This window comes from Bidens hawaiensis, unplaced genomic scaffold, assembly GCF_021521415.1.
Source record: "Bidens hawaiensis isolate Kalapana, Puna unplaced genomic scaffold, B.hawaiensis_p1.1 tig00025169_1, whole genome shotgun sequence".
NCBI lineage: Eukaryota > Viridiplantae > Streptophyta > Magnoliopsida > Asterales > Asteraceae > Bidens > Bidens hawaiensis.
In genome coordinates, this window is record NW_027493997.1 from 88,325 (window position 1) to 109,571 (window position 21,247).

Below are 21,247 nucleotides of genomic sequence, written 5' to 3' on the forward strand. Positions count from 1 at the left end.
CAAGAATTAGAAAAATGCTTTCCATAATGAAAATCTATTCTAGGAGAAACAAAAGTATGACATGTGAAATGAATCATGCACAATACATGATAACATTGGTCAAAGGCATACTGAAGAGGTAGGTCCCAGCAGAGCCCAGTTGGACCCGCAAGACTCACCTCAAAGAGGGACGTCTGCGCAGTTGAACCCGCAAGACTCACCTTCAACAGGGACGTCTGCGCAAAGGCTAAACTCGCAAGACTCACCTTGAAGAGAGACGTCTGCGCAGAAACCAACTGGATCCGCAGGACCAACCATGCTCAGAGACGTGACGTCCTTACGCGCAGTACGCAAGCTGTTCCCGCAGGAAAAGCCTCCCAATGGTGAAGTACCCCGCCTGTTCCCGCAGCTGCGGATACAAGCCATCAGGGAAGGCTACCCGCGCAGCAAGGCTACACGCACAAGGCACTTAACTCTTAAATAATTCAGTAATGTCACCTGAAGAAGGTGTGAGCAAGCCGGGAACACTCCCGCCCAAAGCCGGGAATACTCCCGCCCAAATGAGCCAGTTCGTACGATACTGGAGGATCTTTTGTACTGTACCTGACGAGGTATGGACAAAAGATCTGACCAAAGCTGCGACAGCTCACTGACAACAGTACAACGAGCAGCATGCTCTATTACTTAATGTCACTATCAGCCGCTGCCTACCCACCAACCGTCGTAGCACGTGCATAGCCTGCAGTTGGTGGAAAAGGAATAGTACACAGCCGGCCTGGTCACTATCAGCCGCTGCCTACCCACCAACCACCAGCATGGCATGTTTGTAGCCCACAGTTGGCAGAACAGGAATACTATTCAGCCGGCTGTACCTTCTTGGAAACCTACCTTCGGCTATAAATACTCCAACACCTTGGAATAGTAGGATTATCTGATCTTATCTTATCTTCTCTAGCAATCTCTCAATATACACACATATATTCAGAGCAATCTAGTCTGATTCTCACGCCGGAGGGTGGTCACAAGGAGGTACCCCCCCCCTTCTCAGTGACGAGCTCACGGTGTCTGTTTTGCAGGTCATCAGAAGAACAACCATATTTGCCGGACCTAACCCTCGTGGGAAACATCTATTTAACCCCCAGATTATCCGTAATCTGTCCGGGGTCAATTAGTGTTTCTTCATTGGCGCCATCCGTGCATAAAAGCTAGAACTACTTTTTCAGTTTTTTCAAAACTTCTAGAAAGATGGTTAACGTTACTCCGGTCACAGGGCCAGCAAGTAACCAAGAAACCCCGGTAACTAAAACCCCAGCTACTGGGGGGAATACCGGCGAGTACACAAATTTTACGAACACTACCCCGGTTACCCAAGCCGGGGCAAGTGTAGTAAATTTTACGAACACTACCCCGGTTACCCGAGCCAGGGCAAGTGCAGTAAACAATCCTTCACTGGGATTCACCAATGCCCAGTTGGAGAGACAACAGACGAGGCTCCCCGGCCAAACACTTGAACAAGTTAAAGCGTGGGCGGAAGCACGTCAAAAAGAATTCCAAGCTGAGTTGGATGAACGCTTACTTTCACTCCAACAGGCTGACGAATTCGGAAGCACTCAACAGCTCAACATGAGCAATGAGTGCGAGTACTTGGACGATGATTCGGAGGAATCCGACTCCGACGCAAACCCTCGCCATAGGGCGAAAGGGAAGCGTAAGGAAACAGACTTCCAACCGAGAAGGAATTTTGGAGAAACCTTCAAACCAAAAAACGCGGGTGGAAACCCACGTGACTTCTCTAAAACCTTCAGACCAACCGCTGCAAATGCGGGAACCTCCAAGTTTGCAAGGGACATTGCAGAAGCAATCGCCCCAAGAAGTGCCAAACAGATGTCCAACATCGGCAATTATGATGGTATATCCGACCCAGACGATCTTTTGAACAGATTCATAGCGGGGGCAACCGTCAGCAACTGGACGGAACCCACGTGGTGTTATATGTTCCAGATGACGCTGGTTGGAGCAGCCAGACCGTGGTTCGACCGTCTACCGGTCCACCACATCTACGATTGGGCAGACTTCCAACAGAAGTTCAGCCAACACTTCAGTCAACAAAGAAAGTACACTGAAGAGCAATGGACAATCCTCAACTGCATCCGAGAGGAAGATGAGTCTTTACTAGACTTTATCACGCGCTTCAATTCAAAGAAGCTAAGTCTGGGCAGTATTAGCGAAGATCTTGTTCGCGCTGCTTTCTTCCAGGGCGCGAAAGACCCAGAGCTCATCCGCACCTTAACGGGTAAAGATGGCATGTCATCCACATGGGATGCCATCATGACAGCAGCTAAACGCTTCGCGAAAACGGAAAAGCAACTGGGTAGAGATCTTCCCCAGAGCACAAACCTCTACACCCAGAAAACAAGAGAAAACAATGTCCTTACCGCCCGACTAAACAAAAAGAGGAAGCTAGGTATTTGGAAGTCAATGGTAAACTTTGACACCTCATCCGGCTCGCACCCTCGGTTAGGCGGAAAGGATAACATGCGGTCGTCGAACCGGAACTCCAGATGGACGCCACTCACCAAAACCGTCACCGAAATATTTGACACCGAGAGGCTCCCATGGCCAAAGGCTCCAATAATCCGAGATGTCACAACGCTGATCAGAGGAAATTCTGTGACTTCCACAGGACAAAAGGCCACACCGCCGACGAATGCATAGATCTGAAGGACATCATCGAGACATTCGTCAGAGATGGAGAACTCGCACACCTCGTGGCGTAAAGGATGCTGAGGAGGCCAACGCGTGTAGAACCCCAGTTGGGGAAAACACGGACGAAACTGCAGCTACAATGTTGGAGACTACATACTGCGTAAACAACGAGATTCCGAACCAAGTGCATATCGGCTCGATGGCACTCCCGTACAAACAACATGGAAGGGAGCTCAATTACACAGTCTGCATGTAGATCAATTCCAAACTTGTAAAAGAAAAGGCCCAGAGCCACTTCTAATGGAAATGATTCTCCTTATCACATTGACGCTGATGATCTTACATTTATACTTTATGAACTTTCCTCACTGATATGCCGGTTTTCACCGCATAAATAAGTGTGAAGTAAGTCGTTGCGTGTGGAAGGCGGCAAAACCCGCATAAACACAAAAAACGGCCAACCTTCACGCAGGTCAGTTATAGGTAAAGTTGGGTCATCCCACTAAATAAAAGTGCCGGTCCTACCCGCACAAATCATGATAGAGGAAACCGAACTAACCTATTGACAACCGCGCGTCGAATGGTTAATTTATTCAAAACACTGATATGCCGGTTTTCACCGCATAAATAAGTGTGAAGAAGTCGTTGCGTGTGGAAGGCGGCAAAACCCGCATAAACACAAAAAACGGCCAACATTCACGCAGGTCAGTTATAGGTAAAGTTGGGTCATCCCACTAAATGAAAGTGCCGGTCCTACCCGCACAAATCGTGATAGAGGAAACCGAACTAACCTATTGACAACCGAGCGTCGAACGGTTAATTTATTCAAAACACTGATATGCCGGTTTTCACCGCATAAATAAGTGTGAAAAGTCGTTGCGTGTGGACGGCTGCAAAACCCGCATAAACACAAAAAACCTTCACGCAGGTCAGTTATAGGTGAAGATAGGTCATCCCACTAAATGAAAGTGACGGTCCTACCCGCACAATCATGATAGAGGAAACTGAACACTAACCTATTGACAATCGCGCGTCGAACGGTTAAGTTATTCAAAACACTTAGAAAAATTCTAAGGAAAAGATGAGGAAAACCTCCACGCAGGCCAGATATAGGTAAAGTTTAGCCATCCTACTAAGTGAAAGTGACGGTCTTACCCGCACAATCACGAAAGAGGAAGCAAAACTTTAACCTATTATCTACCACGTTGAAAGGTTAACTTATCCAAAGTACTTAAGAAATTGCTGAGTTAAACTAAAGTATGCACAAGCGAATCATATATTGTTTATGCGGCAAAACAAGTACCAAATTAAGCTATAATATGCATGAGCAGGTCATATAACGTTTATAAAGCAAGTCATACAGTGAAAGTGGGGGTCTTACCCGCACAAACATTTATATTTCATAAAAATCCAAGTATTACAAGAATGGCCGGGTATCTACCCGCCCACAAGAGTGTAAATCTATACAAAAACATAAACCTATCCTAACAGTGGGAAGGGATCTAAAGGGTCAAGCTTCAGGACCACTCCCTCCAAACCCACTTGTACCCGCACCATCAGTTGGCTTTGGCGGTTCAAGGAAGGTCTTGAGAATGGTTAACCCATCATCAGCAGCAGCAACTTCGTTCACCTTCTCCACCACCGGATGCGGGAAGGCAGCATACTGGTTCACTGCTTGGTCATACGCAGCTTCAGTATCCACATCATATAGAGGGAAGTTGGAAGGCGGGATGCCCTTCTCAACAAACCCCAGACCAAGCAAGAAGCCAGCCTTTTCCCCATCCTCATGAGAAGCGTTGAGGGCTGCGCTCATGGCATCGTCGTAAGATGTGTCCGTTCAGACCCGATGCACAACCTACAAAACAAAAATACAAGTGTCAACCTTTTCTAAGTATCATGAAAAGCGTAAAGACATAATGAAACTATGCATACCTGCGACAACGCTTCTCGTAGAAGTCATTCCTTGGTAATCAGAGCTTCTTGGAGGGCAGCTTGAGCTTGGTTGCGGGCGCGTTCGGCTTTATTTTTGTTAAGGTTGGCAAGCAACACCTCCTTAGCAGCAGCCTCTTCAACGCCCTTCAGCTTACGCTCAGTATGGTCAAGCATACCCCTCTGGTCTAAGATTTCTTGAAGCTTCTTGGCGTCTTCCATAGCCAAAGCATCATGAGCCTGCTGAAGCCCCTCTAGTTTGGCTTTGAGCTCCTCATTTTCGGCGCGCAGAGGTTCAGCAACGGCTTCAGCCTTGGTGGCCCTCTCAGTCGCGTTCCGTGCAGTTTCCTTAGCCAACCGAAGCTGTTCGTTAACAGCTTGGGCAGCCTTGGAACGGGCCTTGAGACGGGCCTGAACTTCAACCTCGAGGGCCTTGAAGGCCTTCTCCTTCTCCGCAGCAACGGCGGAGAGTCTCCTGTTCTCCTCCTGGATAGCCCGCGCCTAAGCTACTTCTTGGATACGAGCCGCCTTTAACTTGTCGTTTTCACGACAAAGCAGCTCGACGCGCGGCTGCATCCGGGCAATGAGAATTCGAAGCTCGTTTGTCAGCCTACCCTCCTGGTAGCTGGACATAGCCTCTCCCAGTGCACCCCACTCGACGCAGTCCACAGCCGTCCGAAGGGTGGTTCCCCGGCGGATGTTCCACCGCGGAACAAACACCTCAATCGAATCCGACACTGCAAAAACAAAAAGCAGTTAGGAAAAGATGATAAAAAACAAAAATATATATAAAAAGGCCAAAATAACCCTACGCACCTATAGGGTCGACAGTAGGCCGGTAGCCGCCAAACCCATCACCCGAACCTAACGGATATCCATCCAAGAGGTCAGGCAGATGGGAAGGAGGCAGAGATTGGCTAGAAGCCCCGAACATACCTGCTGAACCGGCCGGGGACGAGGTAGTCGCCGGTGCCGGGGGCACGGTTGAAGCCGCCGTCGTAGAAACCAACGGAGGTGAACTCACCGGAGGTGAACTCACAATCGTGGTCGCCGCTGCGGAAGAGCCCGCAGAAAAATTCACCGCCGACTCAGTGAAGGAATCAGTGAATATGGCACTGATAGCCGGCGGAGACGACGTCACAGTTAGAACAGTTGCCTCAACCGAGTGAGCAACTGAACCAACACTTGAAGCAGGCGCAGCCGCCTGGGTCATCGCCTCGGATAGGTTGACCAAACCTACCGTCATGGGTCCAGAGGTGCTCCTCCCCGCTCCACTTTGGAATGCGGTTGCATCCACGCCTGCATGAAAACATATTTAAATATAATGGCGGAAAGATATGAAGTTAAAGTTAAAGTTTACACTTACGAGTCCTCTTGAGCTTGAAGGTGCGAATAAGCGGGGACGAACCCTATTTAGCCGGCCTCTTCACGCCGGTCACCGTCGTTGTACTAGGCTGCCCGGAGGTGACAGCTGTCTCAACCTCCGGAACAGTGGTCTCATCACCACCAGGGTTCCCCGCCACCTCTTCACTCTCGGTCTCCGACTCTGACCGATTCCCCTAATCGGCAGTGGAGGCAGCCTTCGCCTTACCCTTCCCGCCAGCAGCCTTCTTCTTCCGCGTGAAGAAAGGACCATCTGCGGATTCCTCATCAGAAGATGACAAAATTAGAGGAATTCCAGCAGAGGTTTGAGCATTGACAGGGCGAGGGTTAAATAACTCCTTACCTGGCCGCGTGGATCTCAGAATCGGGTGGCCCGGCGGGTAGACCTCCACAAACCGATCCGCCATTTGCTCCAAGATGGGCAAATCGTTCTCATCAAGAGCACGGGTACCCATCCGAGCGGGACCACCAGCTTCCCGCGGATGTAGGAGATTGTAGGTCGTTTCCCTCTGAAAACAAAAGAAAAACAGTTAGAAGAAAACTTTAAATCAGCAAAGAAGATGAAGCATACCGTAAGGGATAGAGTTCAAACCGTATTCAAGGACGATGGGAACCTGTGGCGCCTCCGCCCCAGCATCCTTCCACACCTGGCTCATCCCGAGCATCACCATCCCGGACTCCGCAAAGCGGTAAACCGGAGACTGGACCCGGGAAATCTTGGAGAACCATTCCGCCTCCTGGTAGTTGGAGGCGTGAAGGTTCGGGAGAGCTCTCCCGTTCTTGAACGTCATCGCTATGGGGACGACGCGAGCGGAGATATAGAAGAACTCCCGCTTCCAAGACCGAAGACTGCGCTCGGTAGCGCAGATCTTCAAACCCTTGATCCGAGTGACCAAGGTATACCACCCCTGGATGCACCTCCAGGAATAGAAGGTCATCAGGCGGTTGACATGGGGCTCCACGCCCAGAATGAGGCACACCCATTCAAAATGGCGAATCTTGGCGATCGCCATTGGGTGTACCTCCGTCGGATGTACACCGTGTCTCTCCAAAACACGGTACACAAACTTCATCAATGGGAACCTGAGATTCCAATAGACGAAGAATGCGGCATACACCCCTATCTTGCCCTTGGGGGCATCGTACACCGTCTGATGAGGCTTAGGAAACTCAGGCTCGAAAGGCTCGAGCATGAACTTCCTAACAATGTACTGGTACCGGTCGACGGTAAGAGCACACTGGCACTCACCAGCAGCACTCTTATCGTCCTTATCAGAAGTAGACGACGGATTCTCGGCATATACGTCAGACTCCTCGGTGGTAGCCTCAAAATCATGAACGGAAGACATGTTTTGGATGTGAAGAACGATTTCAGGAGAATGCTCGACGGAAAGGTTAGAGTATTCACCGGAAATCGTTTAGAAGAAGAAGAAGTGAAACTGTGAGTTGAGATGCATCCCCTCCTCCCTTTATATACTCATCGCAATGAATGCGATGAATTTAATGCGGAAGAGAGAGGAAAACGCAGGTGCAATGAAACTATGACACGTGGAAAAGCAAGCTGGCAACAGCTGTTGACAGGACGCGCGCCGTAAACTTCGCGGCCACGCGCCCGAAAATTCGCGCCCACGCGCCTGAAAAAGCGTCTGGAACGACCAAATACTGTCACGACGCCATAACTTCCTGCACGTCCTGAAACTGTCAGAAGAAACCGTCGGACTACGCAACCGTCCCTTCAACAGTTTGGACTGTTCTTATCCTTTCACCAACTCTTCGAATTTCAAAAAGATTCAAAAAGATTCAAAAGTAAGCAGGACTATACCCCTTACCTTGGCAACCAAGTAACAATAAGACAGGTGCGAGTACAGTGTTAAGGCAAAACCCTTCACATACTTAGCACCTGCAGGGAATTGAAGCCAAGAATACCTCGGCAACCAAGTAACTATAAGACGGGTGCGGGTACAGTGTCAAGGCAAAACCCTTCACATACTTAGCACCCGCAGGGAACTGAAGCCAGGAATACCTTGGAAGTAAAGTAACTATAAGACGAGTGCGGGTACAGTGTCAAGGCGAAACCCTTCACATACCTAGCACTCCGCAGGGAATTGAAACCAAGAAGGATCTTCTGGGCCATGCTTGCGGAAACGGGAATAACATCCCCGCATAGCGGGAACGTCGAGAACTAGATTGTTTGAGGCTCCAAGATGGAATTGGTTGTTTTAACATAATTGATCACTATGTTCAAAACTACCAAAACCTCATGGAGAATCTACACAAGTGGAACTCAACGCTCCTGACTTGCGAGGAGGTTACAGACCTACCCGCATCATACCCAAAGATCAAGCAGAAAAGTCGGGAATTTCTGCACGTGACATTTGGACTTCCGCGGGAAGAATCCCCATAGAAAACCTTAAAACTAAAAACCCTTTTCAAAACCCTTTGCTTAAGTCCAAAAGTTCACCTCACTTATTAACAATTCATGAGAAGAACATTGGACTGGGGGGGACTTGAAGAGGTAGGTCCCAGCAGAGCCCAGTTGGACCCTTAAGACTCACCTCAAAGAGGGACGTCTGCGCAGTTGAACCCGCAAGACTCACCTTCAACAGGGACGTCTGCGCAAAGGCTAAACTCGCAAGACTCACCTTGAAGAGAGACGTCTGCGCAGAAACCAACTGGATCCGCAGGACCAACCATGCTCAGAGACGTGACGTCCTTACGCGCGGTACGCAAGCTGTTTCCGCAGGAAAAGCCTCCCAATGGTGACGTACTCCGCCTGTTCCCGCAGCTACGGATACTAGCCATCAGGGAAGGCTACCCGCGCAGCAAGGCTACACGCACAAGGCACTTAACTCTCAAATAATTCAGTAATGTCACCTGAAGAGGGAATGAGCAAGCCGGGAACACTCCCGCCCAAAGCCGGGAATACTCCCGCCCAAATGAGCCAGTTCGTACGATACTGGAGGATCTTTTGTACTGTACCTGACGAGGTATGGACAAAAGATCTGACCAAAGCTGCGACAGCTCACTGACAACAGTACAACGAGCAGCATGCTCTATTACTTAATGTCACTATCAGCCGCTGCCTACTCACCAACCTGTCGTAGCACGTGCATAGTCTGCAGTTGGTGGAAAAGGAATAGTACACAGCCGGCCTGGTCACTATCAGCCGCTGCCTACCCACCAACCACCAGCATGGCATATGCGTAGCCCACAGTTGGCAGAACAGGAATACTATTCAGCCGGCTGTACCTTCTTGGAAACCTACCTTCGGCTATAAATACTCCAACACCTTGGAATGGTAGGATTATCTGATCTTATCTTATCTTCTCTAGCAATCTCTCAATATATACACTTATATTCAGAGCAATCTAGTCTGATTCTCACACCGGAGGGTGGTCACAAGGAGGTACCCTCCCCTTCTCAGTGACGAGCTCACAGTGTCTGTTTTGCAGGTCATCAGAAGAACAATCATCTTTGCCGGACCTAACCCTCGTGGGAAACATCTATTTAACCCCCAGATTATCCGTAATCTATCCGGGGTCAATTAGTGTTTCTTCACATAGTTTCTTGGCTAACTCATCATCATTAGCCTTACCTCCCGGTTTTGCCACATTATTATCAAGAAAATACCCACCGTAAAAAATGAACAAGCAACACAATGATAAATAAAAAAAAGACACAATATGTCTTAAAATATAACACAATGTTAAGTAAATTTTTTTTTGTGAACGATGAAGACGGTGGAAACATTTTTGTGTTTTTATATTTTTCGTTTTTCTATTAAATCTTGAGTTATGATTTTTTTTTATTAATTTTTTGTTATCTTTTTTGGAAGGTTTTTTTTCTATAAATTCTTCTCATCCTTTTTTATTTTTGTCTTCTTTTATAGAATAATTTAACCCTCGTTATTGAGGTTTTTGAGTTTGACATAATTGTTAAAATGAATAAGAAAAGTTAGGTTAATTTTTATTTGAGGACTATTTAAAGGTGACTACTAAATTATAGGGAAAAGATTCATCGTTTTTATTTGCATGCACCAAAACATCAATTTGGTTTTTATTAGTAAAAAACTAAAAATCCAACCACAACCACATTTTAAATTGAAAATTTAAAAAAATAAGGAATGTGGAGTAAAAAGGAATATCAAATTCCAAAATATATGAATAAATTTTCTTTTAAACGAGACCAAAATTATCCTATTAACTAAATCATCCAGCATGCATATTGCATGATTAGAACACTCACCATTAGCGATCGAATACTCTTTACCACCACAAATGTTCCCTTGAGAATAAATATGAATTAAGTTATAAGATACATAGACTTGGATTAACGAGTAGAGTACCGTTCACAATTTTATATGGAATGAAAATTAACACATTTCAAAAACTAACTATACAATTGAAGTAACAATAATGCAAAGAACGAGTATAAGAAACTATACTAAGGCCTCGTGCCTGACATTATTTTCTTAAAACATATTCTATGTCTTCTTTAAGAATGTGTATGTTTCATGTGACATCAGTTGGGCAACGGTGAAGAGTTGTCTCATGTGGATGGACGGTTTTGGTTATTTTAAAACTACGGTTTGAGAGCATGTTTGGGATTGCGTTTGAAAAAATACTTATTGGTTTATTAATGTTTTTAGAAAGCCAATAAATTAAAATGTTTGGCAATCACAAAAAATCTTTCTTATTTTAGCTTTTTGAAAGGGTTAAAAAGCAGGTTTCAAAAACCCAAATCCTAGCTTTTCAAAATGGCTTTTTGAAAAAACAATAAGCCAATAAGCACCTTTCAAACTCAATCCCAAACATGCTCTGAATAAGGTGGTGGCCGGTAATTTTTGTCTATAGAAAGGAAAAGCAATATGTAGAATTGCTTATTTCATATCCACTTAATTAACAGTCACAGTTGACATATATCAGTTTAGGGGCTATATATATCTTAGTGTAACTAATTCTATGACTATGGCAGACTAAAATGTAATAGTATCAAACAAAAAGTGTTTAAAGAATCTATCTAGTTTGCATATAAAAGTTGAAATAACACTTATTAACTAGGATGATTCCGATGCTAATGTAGAAGTTACTTTAAACCGTCCTATAAACGGCTCTGTATCTGATCGTGCGATGTTCGCTTGCCAAGGTGATTTGGTCAATAATTCAGGATTGTGTCAAAGTCCCAAAACAAGTCTCTCGGCTCAATCAGGAATATCCAAGCAAACACAAAAGTAACAAGCAGGAATGCCTTGCTAGCGGCACACGTGGGTTCGGCTATTACTTGTCGGATGATTTGGAAATCAATGAATGACAAAATTTTCAAGGGTAAAGCTTTCATGATGGCCAATATGATAAACGAAATAAAAAAAAAAATCATTTTTAAGGGAAAGTTGGTGCAAATTCAACTTCGTAAATTTTTCATTGTAAGTTGGTTGTTCTACGTTATGTTAATTGTTTTTTTATTATTTTATTTATTTATTTGAACGGCTTGTTTTTTCGTTATATATGTCGGCTTTTTGCTATATGTGAGTTATCCATTTATTCTTTTTTGAGAAAATTACTGCTTGCGTCCCTGTGGTTTTAGGACGGAGACACAATGAGTCCCTGAAAAATTTTTTGAACTGGTTGAGTCCCCTTGGTTTCATAAACAAACAATTTAAGTCCCTGTGGTTTCAGAAACGAACAATTTGAGTCCATGTTGTTTCAATAAAATGAAAGTTTGCCCTGAAAGTTAAGTAACGGAAAGGACTCAAATTGTTCATTTTTGAAACCACAGGGACTCAACCAGTTCAAAAAAATTTTCAAAGACTCATTGAGCCTCCGCTTTAAAACCATATGAACGCAAACAGTAATTTCCTCATCTTTTTTAACACAATGGCCTTTAAAGTTACTTTAAATTGTTAAACACGTTAACCAAGATTATATTCTTGATCGTAACAAGATAATAAAATTCATAAACACGTTAACCAAGATAATATTAGGATTTAAATATTATACCTGGAGTAATGGACCCGTGATTATTTTAATAGGGTAATAAAGGACCCAATGCTTTTCTAAAAGAAAACGAATAATTATAAACGCGTGAACAAATTAAATAAAGTGATGTACTGATGTACAAGCTAAAATATCTCCAATTGCAATAAAATAATTGATTTTGGATCATATATTAATTTTCATGGCATCCTAGATTTGAATTATTGAAAAAAAAATGTCTAATACACAACCGAAACTTCCTATTAAAACATGTTTTTGTTTCTAAATAATTTGGCTGTGACTTGAAATTATACTAATAGGTTATCATAGAGTCTCATTCAAAACTGACCGTTGAATTAAAATTCAAGATTGAATATTAACCGTTTGATAAGGACATCCAAGATTGAATATTAACCGTCCGATAAGAACCAAGATTGAATATTAACCGTTTGATAAGGATTAAAAACTAACTCTTTTCCACACGTGTTCATCTGTTATATACAAAACCGTTTCATCCTCTTCTTCTTCCTTAATTGTAGCATACTAAGAGCATTCTCATCCAGTTCTCTATCCCTATATCCATATATATATCAAATAATTAAACCAAAACACCAAAACCATTGTTATCGCAATTCACAAGGACGACGAACCAGAACTTTCCCCTAATATGAGCCCCCCTTAATTTCATTTCACTTACGCCATCCGGCTCACAGCTCGCGGTGTGTAGGCCAGAGATGGATGACATCTCGCTTCTCACGGTTAATAACAGCCGGTAAGTTGTTGATTTGACTGGTTTATGTTTGATTTGGGTGATTGATTTGTGTTAATTTGGTTTGAATCTGTGTTGAGGAAATTAGGGCTAACTGGATATAAAACTTCAGCATCTATACCCGAAAGCTTCAGTTTCCTTGTAAGAGATACGATAAAATCGTTGTCTGATTTCAGTATCATGCGTGAATTGTTGGGTTTCAATTCATTAACCCTAATTAGATGGTAGCCTATTATTTGTACAAGTTTGTTTTCATAACCATTGATGTAACATCACGAAAATTTGGTCCAAATTTCACAAACTAATAAAACTTTTGGACTAAAAATATTCATGGTAAAAGTAAAGAGAAAATAAGACAAAGAATGGAAGTAGTTTATGTTAAGGGAATGAAGTAAGGATACTCCATCCCACATCGGAAGAAGAAAGAAATATTAAGCACTTTATAAGGAGAGGACATTCCATGATAATGTTCTTAAGTAGCCAACCACTCTCCCTAGTCCTAGCGGAGGGTGCGAAGCACCCGACGCGCACGGGCTCGGGTGAAAGGCGATGGGCGCAATGTGGCGCTTTGATGGCGCACTTTGCACTTCGCACAGAATTGAAGTTTTGCATCTTCGCAATACGCAAAGAATCTGGGTTGCATCACGTGGCGATACCGTAGCGACACGTGGCAAGCCTACGCGACGACTCACCGAAGCTAGTGCATCTTCGCGTAACGCGAAGATGCAGAAAAATTTCTATAAATAGACCGGCCATGGGGGGTGGTCCTCACACTCCAAATCACATATTTAACCTCGATAAGCGTGCCACGACCCCGATATGGCGATATCCCGATAAGTCTTACCTTGAAATGCGTGCCGTGACTCTTCCTAAGTTACTCTCTCGACCTTCTTCCAAGTAGAAGTGCGGTCTAAGTAAAGCATAAGCATTTCGAGTAATAAGCCATTCAAGGTAGGGGTTCTGTCAGTTATTATATTATAAATGGCTTAGACCCTAGTCGGGGATATAGCCCGTACCTTGCTTTTATAAAGTAAAAATAAGATTTCATAAAGTCGAGATTATAGATAAATAATACTTCTTTATTATATATAAAAGAATTTATTAAATATTTCTTATAGTAAAAGAAATTTGAAATAAACATTTCTTCACGAAAAAGAAACAAAAGTTTATAAATGATAACAAAAGTAAAGACTAGAGGTCCTTATATTTATAAAGAGATAAAATGTCAAGGTAAAGGTTATGCAATCGGACTAAAGGTCTGAAGCTAGATCATTGATCTAGTACTTATAAAACGTTATTCTCGTACTATAGGTCCGAGGTAACAAGGCTATACAAATTGGTGAGAAACACTAACCAAGAAGAAAGGTGAATACGTCCAACTTTTTATAAAACAAGTCTTGAATGTTTGCATGGGATTATATATCCTTAAAACTTTATAAACAAAAGTAATGCTGGCCCTCAGGTTATTGTATACGTTTGTTTGGATCCTTACATATGTGGATAGACGGTGGGCACACCACCCCACACTTGCTAATGCCTCCGCCACGTTGGGCCGAACCTAAGTAATGTCCGAGAGGGGATTATCTCGTGTATATTGATAGTTGCTAAGACCTCGATTCTGCGGTATCGCTGAGAGGTTTCAAGTATAACTGGAGGTTTATAATAGTAAATTTAACTTGGTTGTTTCCTAAGCCAAGATGGGCCGGGTCATAAGATACCCGAGGGGATAACTAAGTAACTTAAATGTTTTGTGTCAGCGTGTTCACCAGCATGTGTTGCTGACGTATTTTTATAATTGTTTTATAGGTAATGAAGAATAGGTGTTTGGAGAAGAAGGATAGCCGTTAGACGATCTGATGGCTCAATGGATATTTTATAAATAAAATAATATGAAACATGGTTTTATAATCCAAACACTTATGTACAAATTAACGGGTATTTTAAAATCCCGTCTTTTAAATATAATAATATTTTATTAAAATCTTCCGCTTTACAACCTTAAACTTTGATATATTTACAAAACAGGTACCAACGTTGGGTCACACGCCCAGGCCCTGAGCCGGGGTGTGACAATTGAGCTTTATGTGACCTTGCCTTTTCTTCTGGTTCTTGATTAATTGATTATTATTAATTAATTGTTGTGGACTTTGTTGATTATATTCGTAGATCCATAACATGTTAACTGATTAATGTTGAAGTTTAGGCTGAAAATTAAATAAATTTATTATGTATTTTGCATTTGTGATGACATAATATGGTTTTTGTATTCTTAGTTTTTGTAAAGATAATTAGTTTATCGTAATTAGTTTTGTAACATATGTTATTTAAGGTTCATAGAATTGGTGGCCCGATTCCTACATGACCCGTTGAGGATATAGCATGGGTAGTGGTAAGTAACGTGCTTTATAAATGGTTAGTGAGAAATATAAGTTGATCATGGGTAGTGGTAAGTTAACACTAACTTAGTTGCATACCCTTTTTTAGGTGGTTCATTTTGATTTAATTTTATAGTTTTACTTTCATTATTTGCATTGGGATAGGAGGGAAATTTAAACTTTTTTTATAAATGGTTATGAGATACATAATTTTCAATGGTTATGAAATTTAAATATATAATAATAATAATAATAATAATACTGATAATAATATTTTTTTAACAGTATGATTTAATTATGGATTTGGTCCTAATTTGAAACGGTTAGTCAAACGAAGTAATTACTAGCTTTTATAAGTTTATGCTATTTTATAATCATATGGATCCGGTAAAATCCTAAATATTTACATTACCATTAATTATATGATAGGTTATGCTGCAACTAATAATTGTTTAATGAATAGTAAGGTGACTTAGGGTAAAGCAACTCAAAATTTTTGGTTCATTTGCAAGTAACATTTACGTATTAACACATTTTATTTATTGTGAAGATTTAATCTAAATTTGTTTCAAAACTATGTTGCAAAGTTAAGGGGTGGTTATTGTCCACTAAAGATATAACACTTGAGGATGTGAGTTAGTGGGGTTGTGGTTTATGAGAGGGAACAGGTTTTTAAACAACATTTTCAAAATTTATACGACTTATAATTGCTTTATTTTCATTTATATATAATGTAGTAAACTATTCTTTTACACATATTTTCAACACAAACAAACATACAGAAAACCATGGAAGACATCTTAATCTCAAGAGATTTCCTTCATGACAATGTAAATGTATGAATGTTTCATTTTTCCCTTATAGTTTCTATACTACCATTCTTATTAAAAGATATCAATATCTTTAATTGTATGACAGGTTTAGCTGTATGCCAGCTACTTATAAAACACAGGTTTTTTCATCTATTACATTATCCTAAATTCGTCACTACAAACTTTTATTTGTAATTCTACTAAATCATAGCTAATATTATAAATTTTATACTTACAACTTAGACGGTGAACTTAAATACCAAACATGATGAAACTGAGTATGAGAAAACACCACCTTCTCTTGATGACAGCAAGGTATCTATAACTTAAGTCAATTTCAATCAAATCAATTTTTTATTAGTTTAAAATACACCCTATTACATTTGTTAATATCAGAAAAATAGTGACAGTGTTCAGATTATTGACTTCAGTCCACACTTTAGTCCATACAAATCTCAACTTCAACGTGAATTCAGCAAAGATGTACGTTCGTATTTTTGTCTTAAATTTAATGTTCTTCACTAGACTAACTTATGTTTTTTTAATAGGATCGCGAATTTGAAAAACAAAGCAAAAGGAGAAGAGCACTTATTCAATGGAAATGAGATGAGGTAATTGATGTTTCGAGTTCCGAGGATGAAAACCAGCACGAGATAATTGAAGTTCCTAGCGATGACGAGGAGAATGAAGAAGATGATACCGGAGACTCAGATTCAAGTTCCCCTCCAAATTCCAAGATTCCAAGAATTAGGGTCCTCAGCCGCAACCGAGTTGTTTAGGTTTGACTGGTTTTTATAATAAGTCGTAGAACGCATGCATGTTTTGATTAAGTCTATGCTACGCTTTTTAAGTTTTTTATTTCAAGTCTATGTTAGCTTTTTATGTTTGTTATTTCAAGTTTTATCTAAATGTGTGTTACAATTGTTTTGATATATATATATATATATATATATATATTAAGGTTTAAACATGTTACGAGTAGTTAAACGAGTGTGTTAATTTCGTGTCATATACTAATGTAAAATATATTTATGCGAATATAAATTATGTTAATACATCCCTACATACCTCGGTTATTATTAGGGCCCTCTAACATACCATACAATCCTACCTTTGTTATTTCAAGTTTTATCTAAATGTGTGTTACAATTGTTTTGATATATATATATATATTAAGGTTTAAACATGTTACGATTAGTTAAACGAGTGTGTTAATTTCGTGTCATATACTAATGTAAAATATATTTATGCGTATTTACATGAATCTCTTAATTTGAAACATAGGTTGACAAATGTCTAAAATCGGTGTATCAAAAAATGTGGGCGCTCTTTTGTTCCAACACATAAATATATACATAGGCATGAAGTAAAACACTTCTATTTGCAATTCCTGTGAATCCGTATCTCTCAAAATGTATTATACCACAACCAAACCGTTGCATATGTTATTGACTTAATGTTAGTATCACATTACCGTGTTTATATTCTCGTCCACCAGACTGGTAAACTGCTAGTTGAAATATAATGCTCTCTCTCTCTTAGGTCATTCATGATGATAAAGGGGTAATTTGGTTAATTAATCAATTAAAGCCATTTAATTACATATTTACATCTTTAATAATTGTTTATCGACCTTAAATGTTTCACTTCAAAGCGTATGCTTAATTTTTAGTACACATTTTAAAACTATTGTCCTTATATTTACGTTGTAGTTATTTTGCTTGTATATCCTGTTTATAAATTAAAGCAAACTAAATTTAATAATTCAAAATATTTTAGTTACATATATTAATCTTAAATATATATAAGCAAAATCTTTAAAAACTTTCTGGTTGCTTCTTGCATTCTCTCAAGCCACCGGATTGTTTTATTTGTAAGTGAAGGTTTCTCATGCATTTGAACTAAATTCACAGGTATGGGTCTCACTAAACCCAGATAACCCTTAAACGGGTTATAACATCTCATTATATTAAAAATTAATTTCACCAAATATTTGATATTAAAATCCTATAAAATATGGATATACTAAAAATTAATATCCAAATTAAAAAAAAAAAGATATTATATATAATTAAGATACAATTTTATAGTAAAAAAATAAGCGGGTTATGGGTCTCACCAAATCCAGATACCTTTTGAACGAGTTATAGCATCTCATTTATTTGTAAAACATTTTCATCATCAAACTCAAGTATATTATTATTAACTTTCTTACAATAAATAAAATTAAAATAAAAAATATATTAATATTATAAACGAAAAATGAAAACAACCCTCGTAATACATGGAGATAAAACCTAGTAAATAATAAAAGCTAGCACATAAAACATCAAAATGCATGTATTCAAAAGGGGCAATACGAAAGCTTTAGAAATTTGGTTTGGTGATTGGCATCGCATCAAATTTTTAAAAATATATATATAGGTCGGAGATTAACTTGAGATGAACTTTAAACATCAACTTGGAGACCGTTGAGAAAGTGAAAGCGGGATGGTTGCCAGTGACCGAAGATGGCTTTTACAAAATTACAAAATTTATTGGTACCCAATGGTAGGGTATATCTTTCGAATATATTGAGCTAGCTTGGTCTTATCTATCTTACATACAGTGTTCATTAAAAATCAATGTTGACATCATTTAATATAGATGTTCCTTTCAATCACAATATTAAACACCAATCATGTATAACTCAAAAACATAAATGTCACATGAATATTTCTGACACGTTACATGTTCAACAAAACTGAAAGCTCTATTTGATTTCACAATAGCAGTCAAGGCTGGCAACTTGACCACCTTTATTGTATACACGGTCACTGGTCAACGGTCAATCCAAATACTTCCAAGTGTATTGTATATAACATCTGCCCAGTTGACATAACTTGTCTCACAACCTTGAACAAATTACTACAAAAGAACCTTAAAACTTAAAAGCATCCAACTTTTGCGTGTTGAAAACATGGTTTGGCTATTTGGATTCAAAGGAGAGTCAGGTTTCTCAGCCAGAAACACAGCTGAAGATGTGACTCAAGGAATTGATGGCCATGGTTTAACTGCTATTGTTACAGGTTTCTAATTCTTTCTGTCTCTAGATTAGCTATAGTTACTTAAATCAGTTTATGGTACCAGATCTTAAAGTTAATCCATGTTGACCTACCTAAGATCATCCATAGTAACCTTTTTTTTTCTGGTCAACCGCTTATGTTTAGATCTATCAAAAGAAGCAACTGATCTTTTAACAGATCAGAAGATGAAGCTTAAAAACACAATAGATCTGGAGAATAAGTTTACATCAAATCAGAAAAAAAATAAATAAAAAGAAAAAGAAAAAGAAAATAAAAATATCTTAAAGTCAACCTCGGATGCTTCTTAATGGAATAATGGTCCAGTTTCACTCCCGACTAACCAATTAACATAATTCATTTTCATATATTATGTTTTTCATTATTTTGTTTCATTAGTTCTAAAAAGTTTTAAAATTAAAATAGAGCTAGTTACATAGTTAGATAATACAACTAATAGGAAGCTTGGCACAACAAATATGTGATTTGAAATATAATTTATAAATTTGTTATGCTTTTATATCTTTAATTTTCAGCATCTAAAAGAGTTGTTTTCAGGACCTACAAGTGGTATTGGCTACGAAACCGCACGTGTGTTATGTTTGCGCGGTGTACATGTTGTTATGGGAGCTAGGAATGTGGAAGCGGCCGAAAAATGCAAGGAAGAGATCATAAAGGACATTCCTAGTGCTACCATTGATATTTTGAAGATTGATGTGAGTTCGCTAGAATCTGTCACAAACTTCGCAAATGAGTACATTGCCAAGGGTTTACCCCTCAACATCCTCATGTAAGGCACATTACAATTTACACTTTTCATTGATTTAATCTAAAATTCGATTTAAAATTTAAATGGTATAAGTCTAATTAATCGATTGATTTTGTCGTTTGTAGTTGTAATGCCGGGGTGATGATGTCCCCGTATTCCCTTTCTAAAGATGGAATTGAGAGTCAGTTTGCAACTAACTATCTTGGTATGTCATGTGACCAGTGTTTAGTGTTTTAAGGTTTCATATGTCACACTTTTGTTTCTCCGAAGAAAAGATTTTCATAACGGGAATCGTGTTTGCTTCTTATAATATAGGAAACTTTCATTTGGTGAATCTTTTGTTGGATACGATGAAAACTACTGCTAAAAACTGTGGCCAAGAAGGGCGGATTATTTTGATTTCGTCATTGCTTCATAGGATGACTTACCAAGGAGGAATTGTGTTTGACAAGATAAATGATGAACAATTGTATGTTCTCTCTATAACATTTTGCAATTGGACTTACTTAAAACATTCAAACCTTTTGTAGATTTTCATCATTTAATCTAACGATTTGTTATGCCGTTAACTTTTTAGCTACAATGCTTCCTACGCTTATGGACAGTCAAAGCTTGCTACTATCTTGCATGCTAAGGAGTTAGCTAGACGCCTTAAGGTAATTATTAGGATTGATAATTACACACATGATAACTTTATATATACACATATATATCATACATTATACAAGTCGTTTTTAAGTTGAAATTGCGTGTTCACAGGAAGAAGGGGCAGACATAACTGCCAATGTGTTGCATCCCGGAGTCATTCCAACCAAGCTTTCGCGTCACTCGGGCTTTATGTCAAGTAATTATAGATCTTTCTGCTTGTGTCTTTAAACACTGTAAAAAAAAATGATCATGATGTTAACTTTATCTTTCTACTTTCTTGGCAGTTTTCTTATATGGGCTGTTCCAACACTTTCAAAAGAATATCCCACAGGTTTGTAATTTTTGCATCCTTTACTATTGTCATGTTTAAAATGTATATGTGATAACTTATAATTGTTACTTGATTTTGGTTTTAGGGAGCTTCAACCACATGCTATTTGGCATTAAACCCGAAGGTGAAAGGAGTTAGCGGCGAGTATTTTTGTGACAATAATGTGGCTCAACCGACCGCTTACGCGAAAGATCCCGAGTTGGCAAAGAAACTATGGGAGTTCGGTACGGAGTTGACCAAGGCAAAGTGAACCGAACAAGTTTAATTTTGTTATTTTGTTTTCTGTTAATGATGTTTAAGTGTTGTTTTTGCTTGATTTTTCATAAAACCAGGGTGAATGTGGTGTAATATACTAATATGCTCGTAATTTTAATAGTTTTATAATAATAAGGCTAATATATTAAGGTGTAGTTGAAACTATAGAAATCATCTTAAAGGCAGGAGAAGGTTTAAATACAAAAGCCTCTTATTCTACAAAGCGTACAAAGTCCTTATGCATGGGCAATAATTAC

General features: G+C 39.8%; 1 protein-coding gene across 1 annotated transcript; it reads left to right on the forward strand.

Moving 5' to 3' along the window:
* The first annotated feature begins 18,806 nt into the window (after positions 1-18,806).
* On the forward strand, positions 18,807-21,029 carry LOC143570882 (short-chain dehydrogenase TIC 32, chloroplastic-like). Its single transcript, XM_077056410.1, has 8 exons — positions 18,807-18,993; positions 19,546-19,777; positions 19,882-19,961; positions 20,072-20,225; positions 20,334-20,412; positions 20,516-20,600; positions 20,689-20,735; positions 20,821-21,029. Exons 1-8 carry the CDS (start codon positions 18,885-18,887, stop codon positions 20,983-20,985), a joined length of 951 nt encoding a protein of 316 aa, XP_076912525.1. The 5' UTR covers positions 18,807-18,884; the 3' UTR covers positions 20,986-21,029.
* The last annotated feature ends 218 nt before the right edge of the window (positions 21,030-21,247 follow it).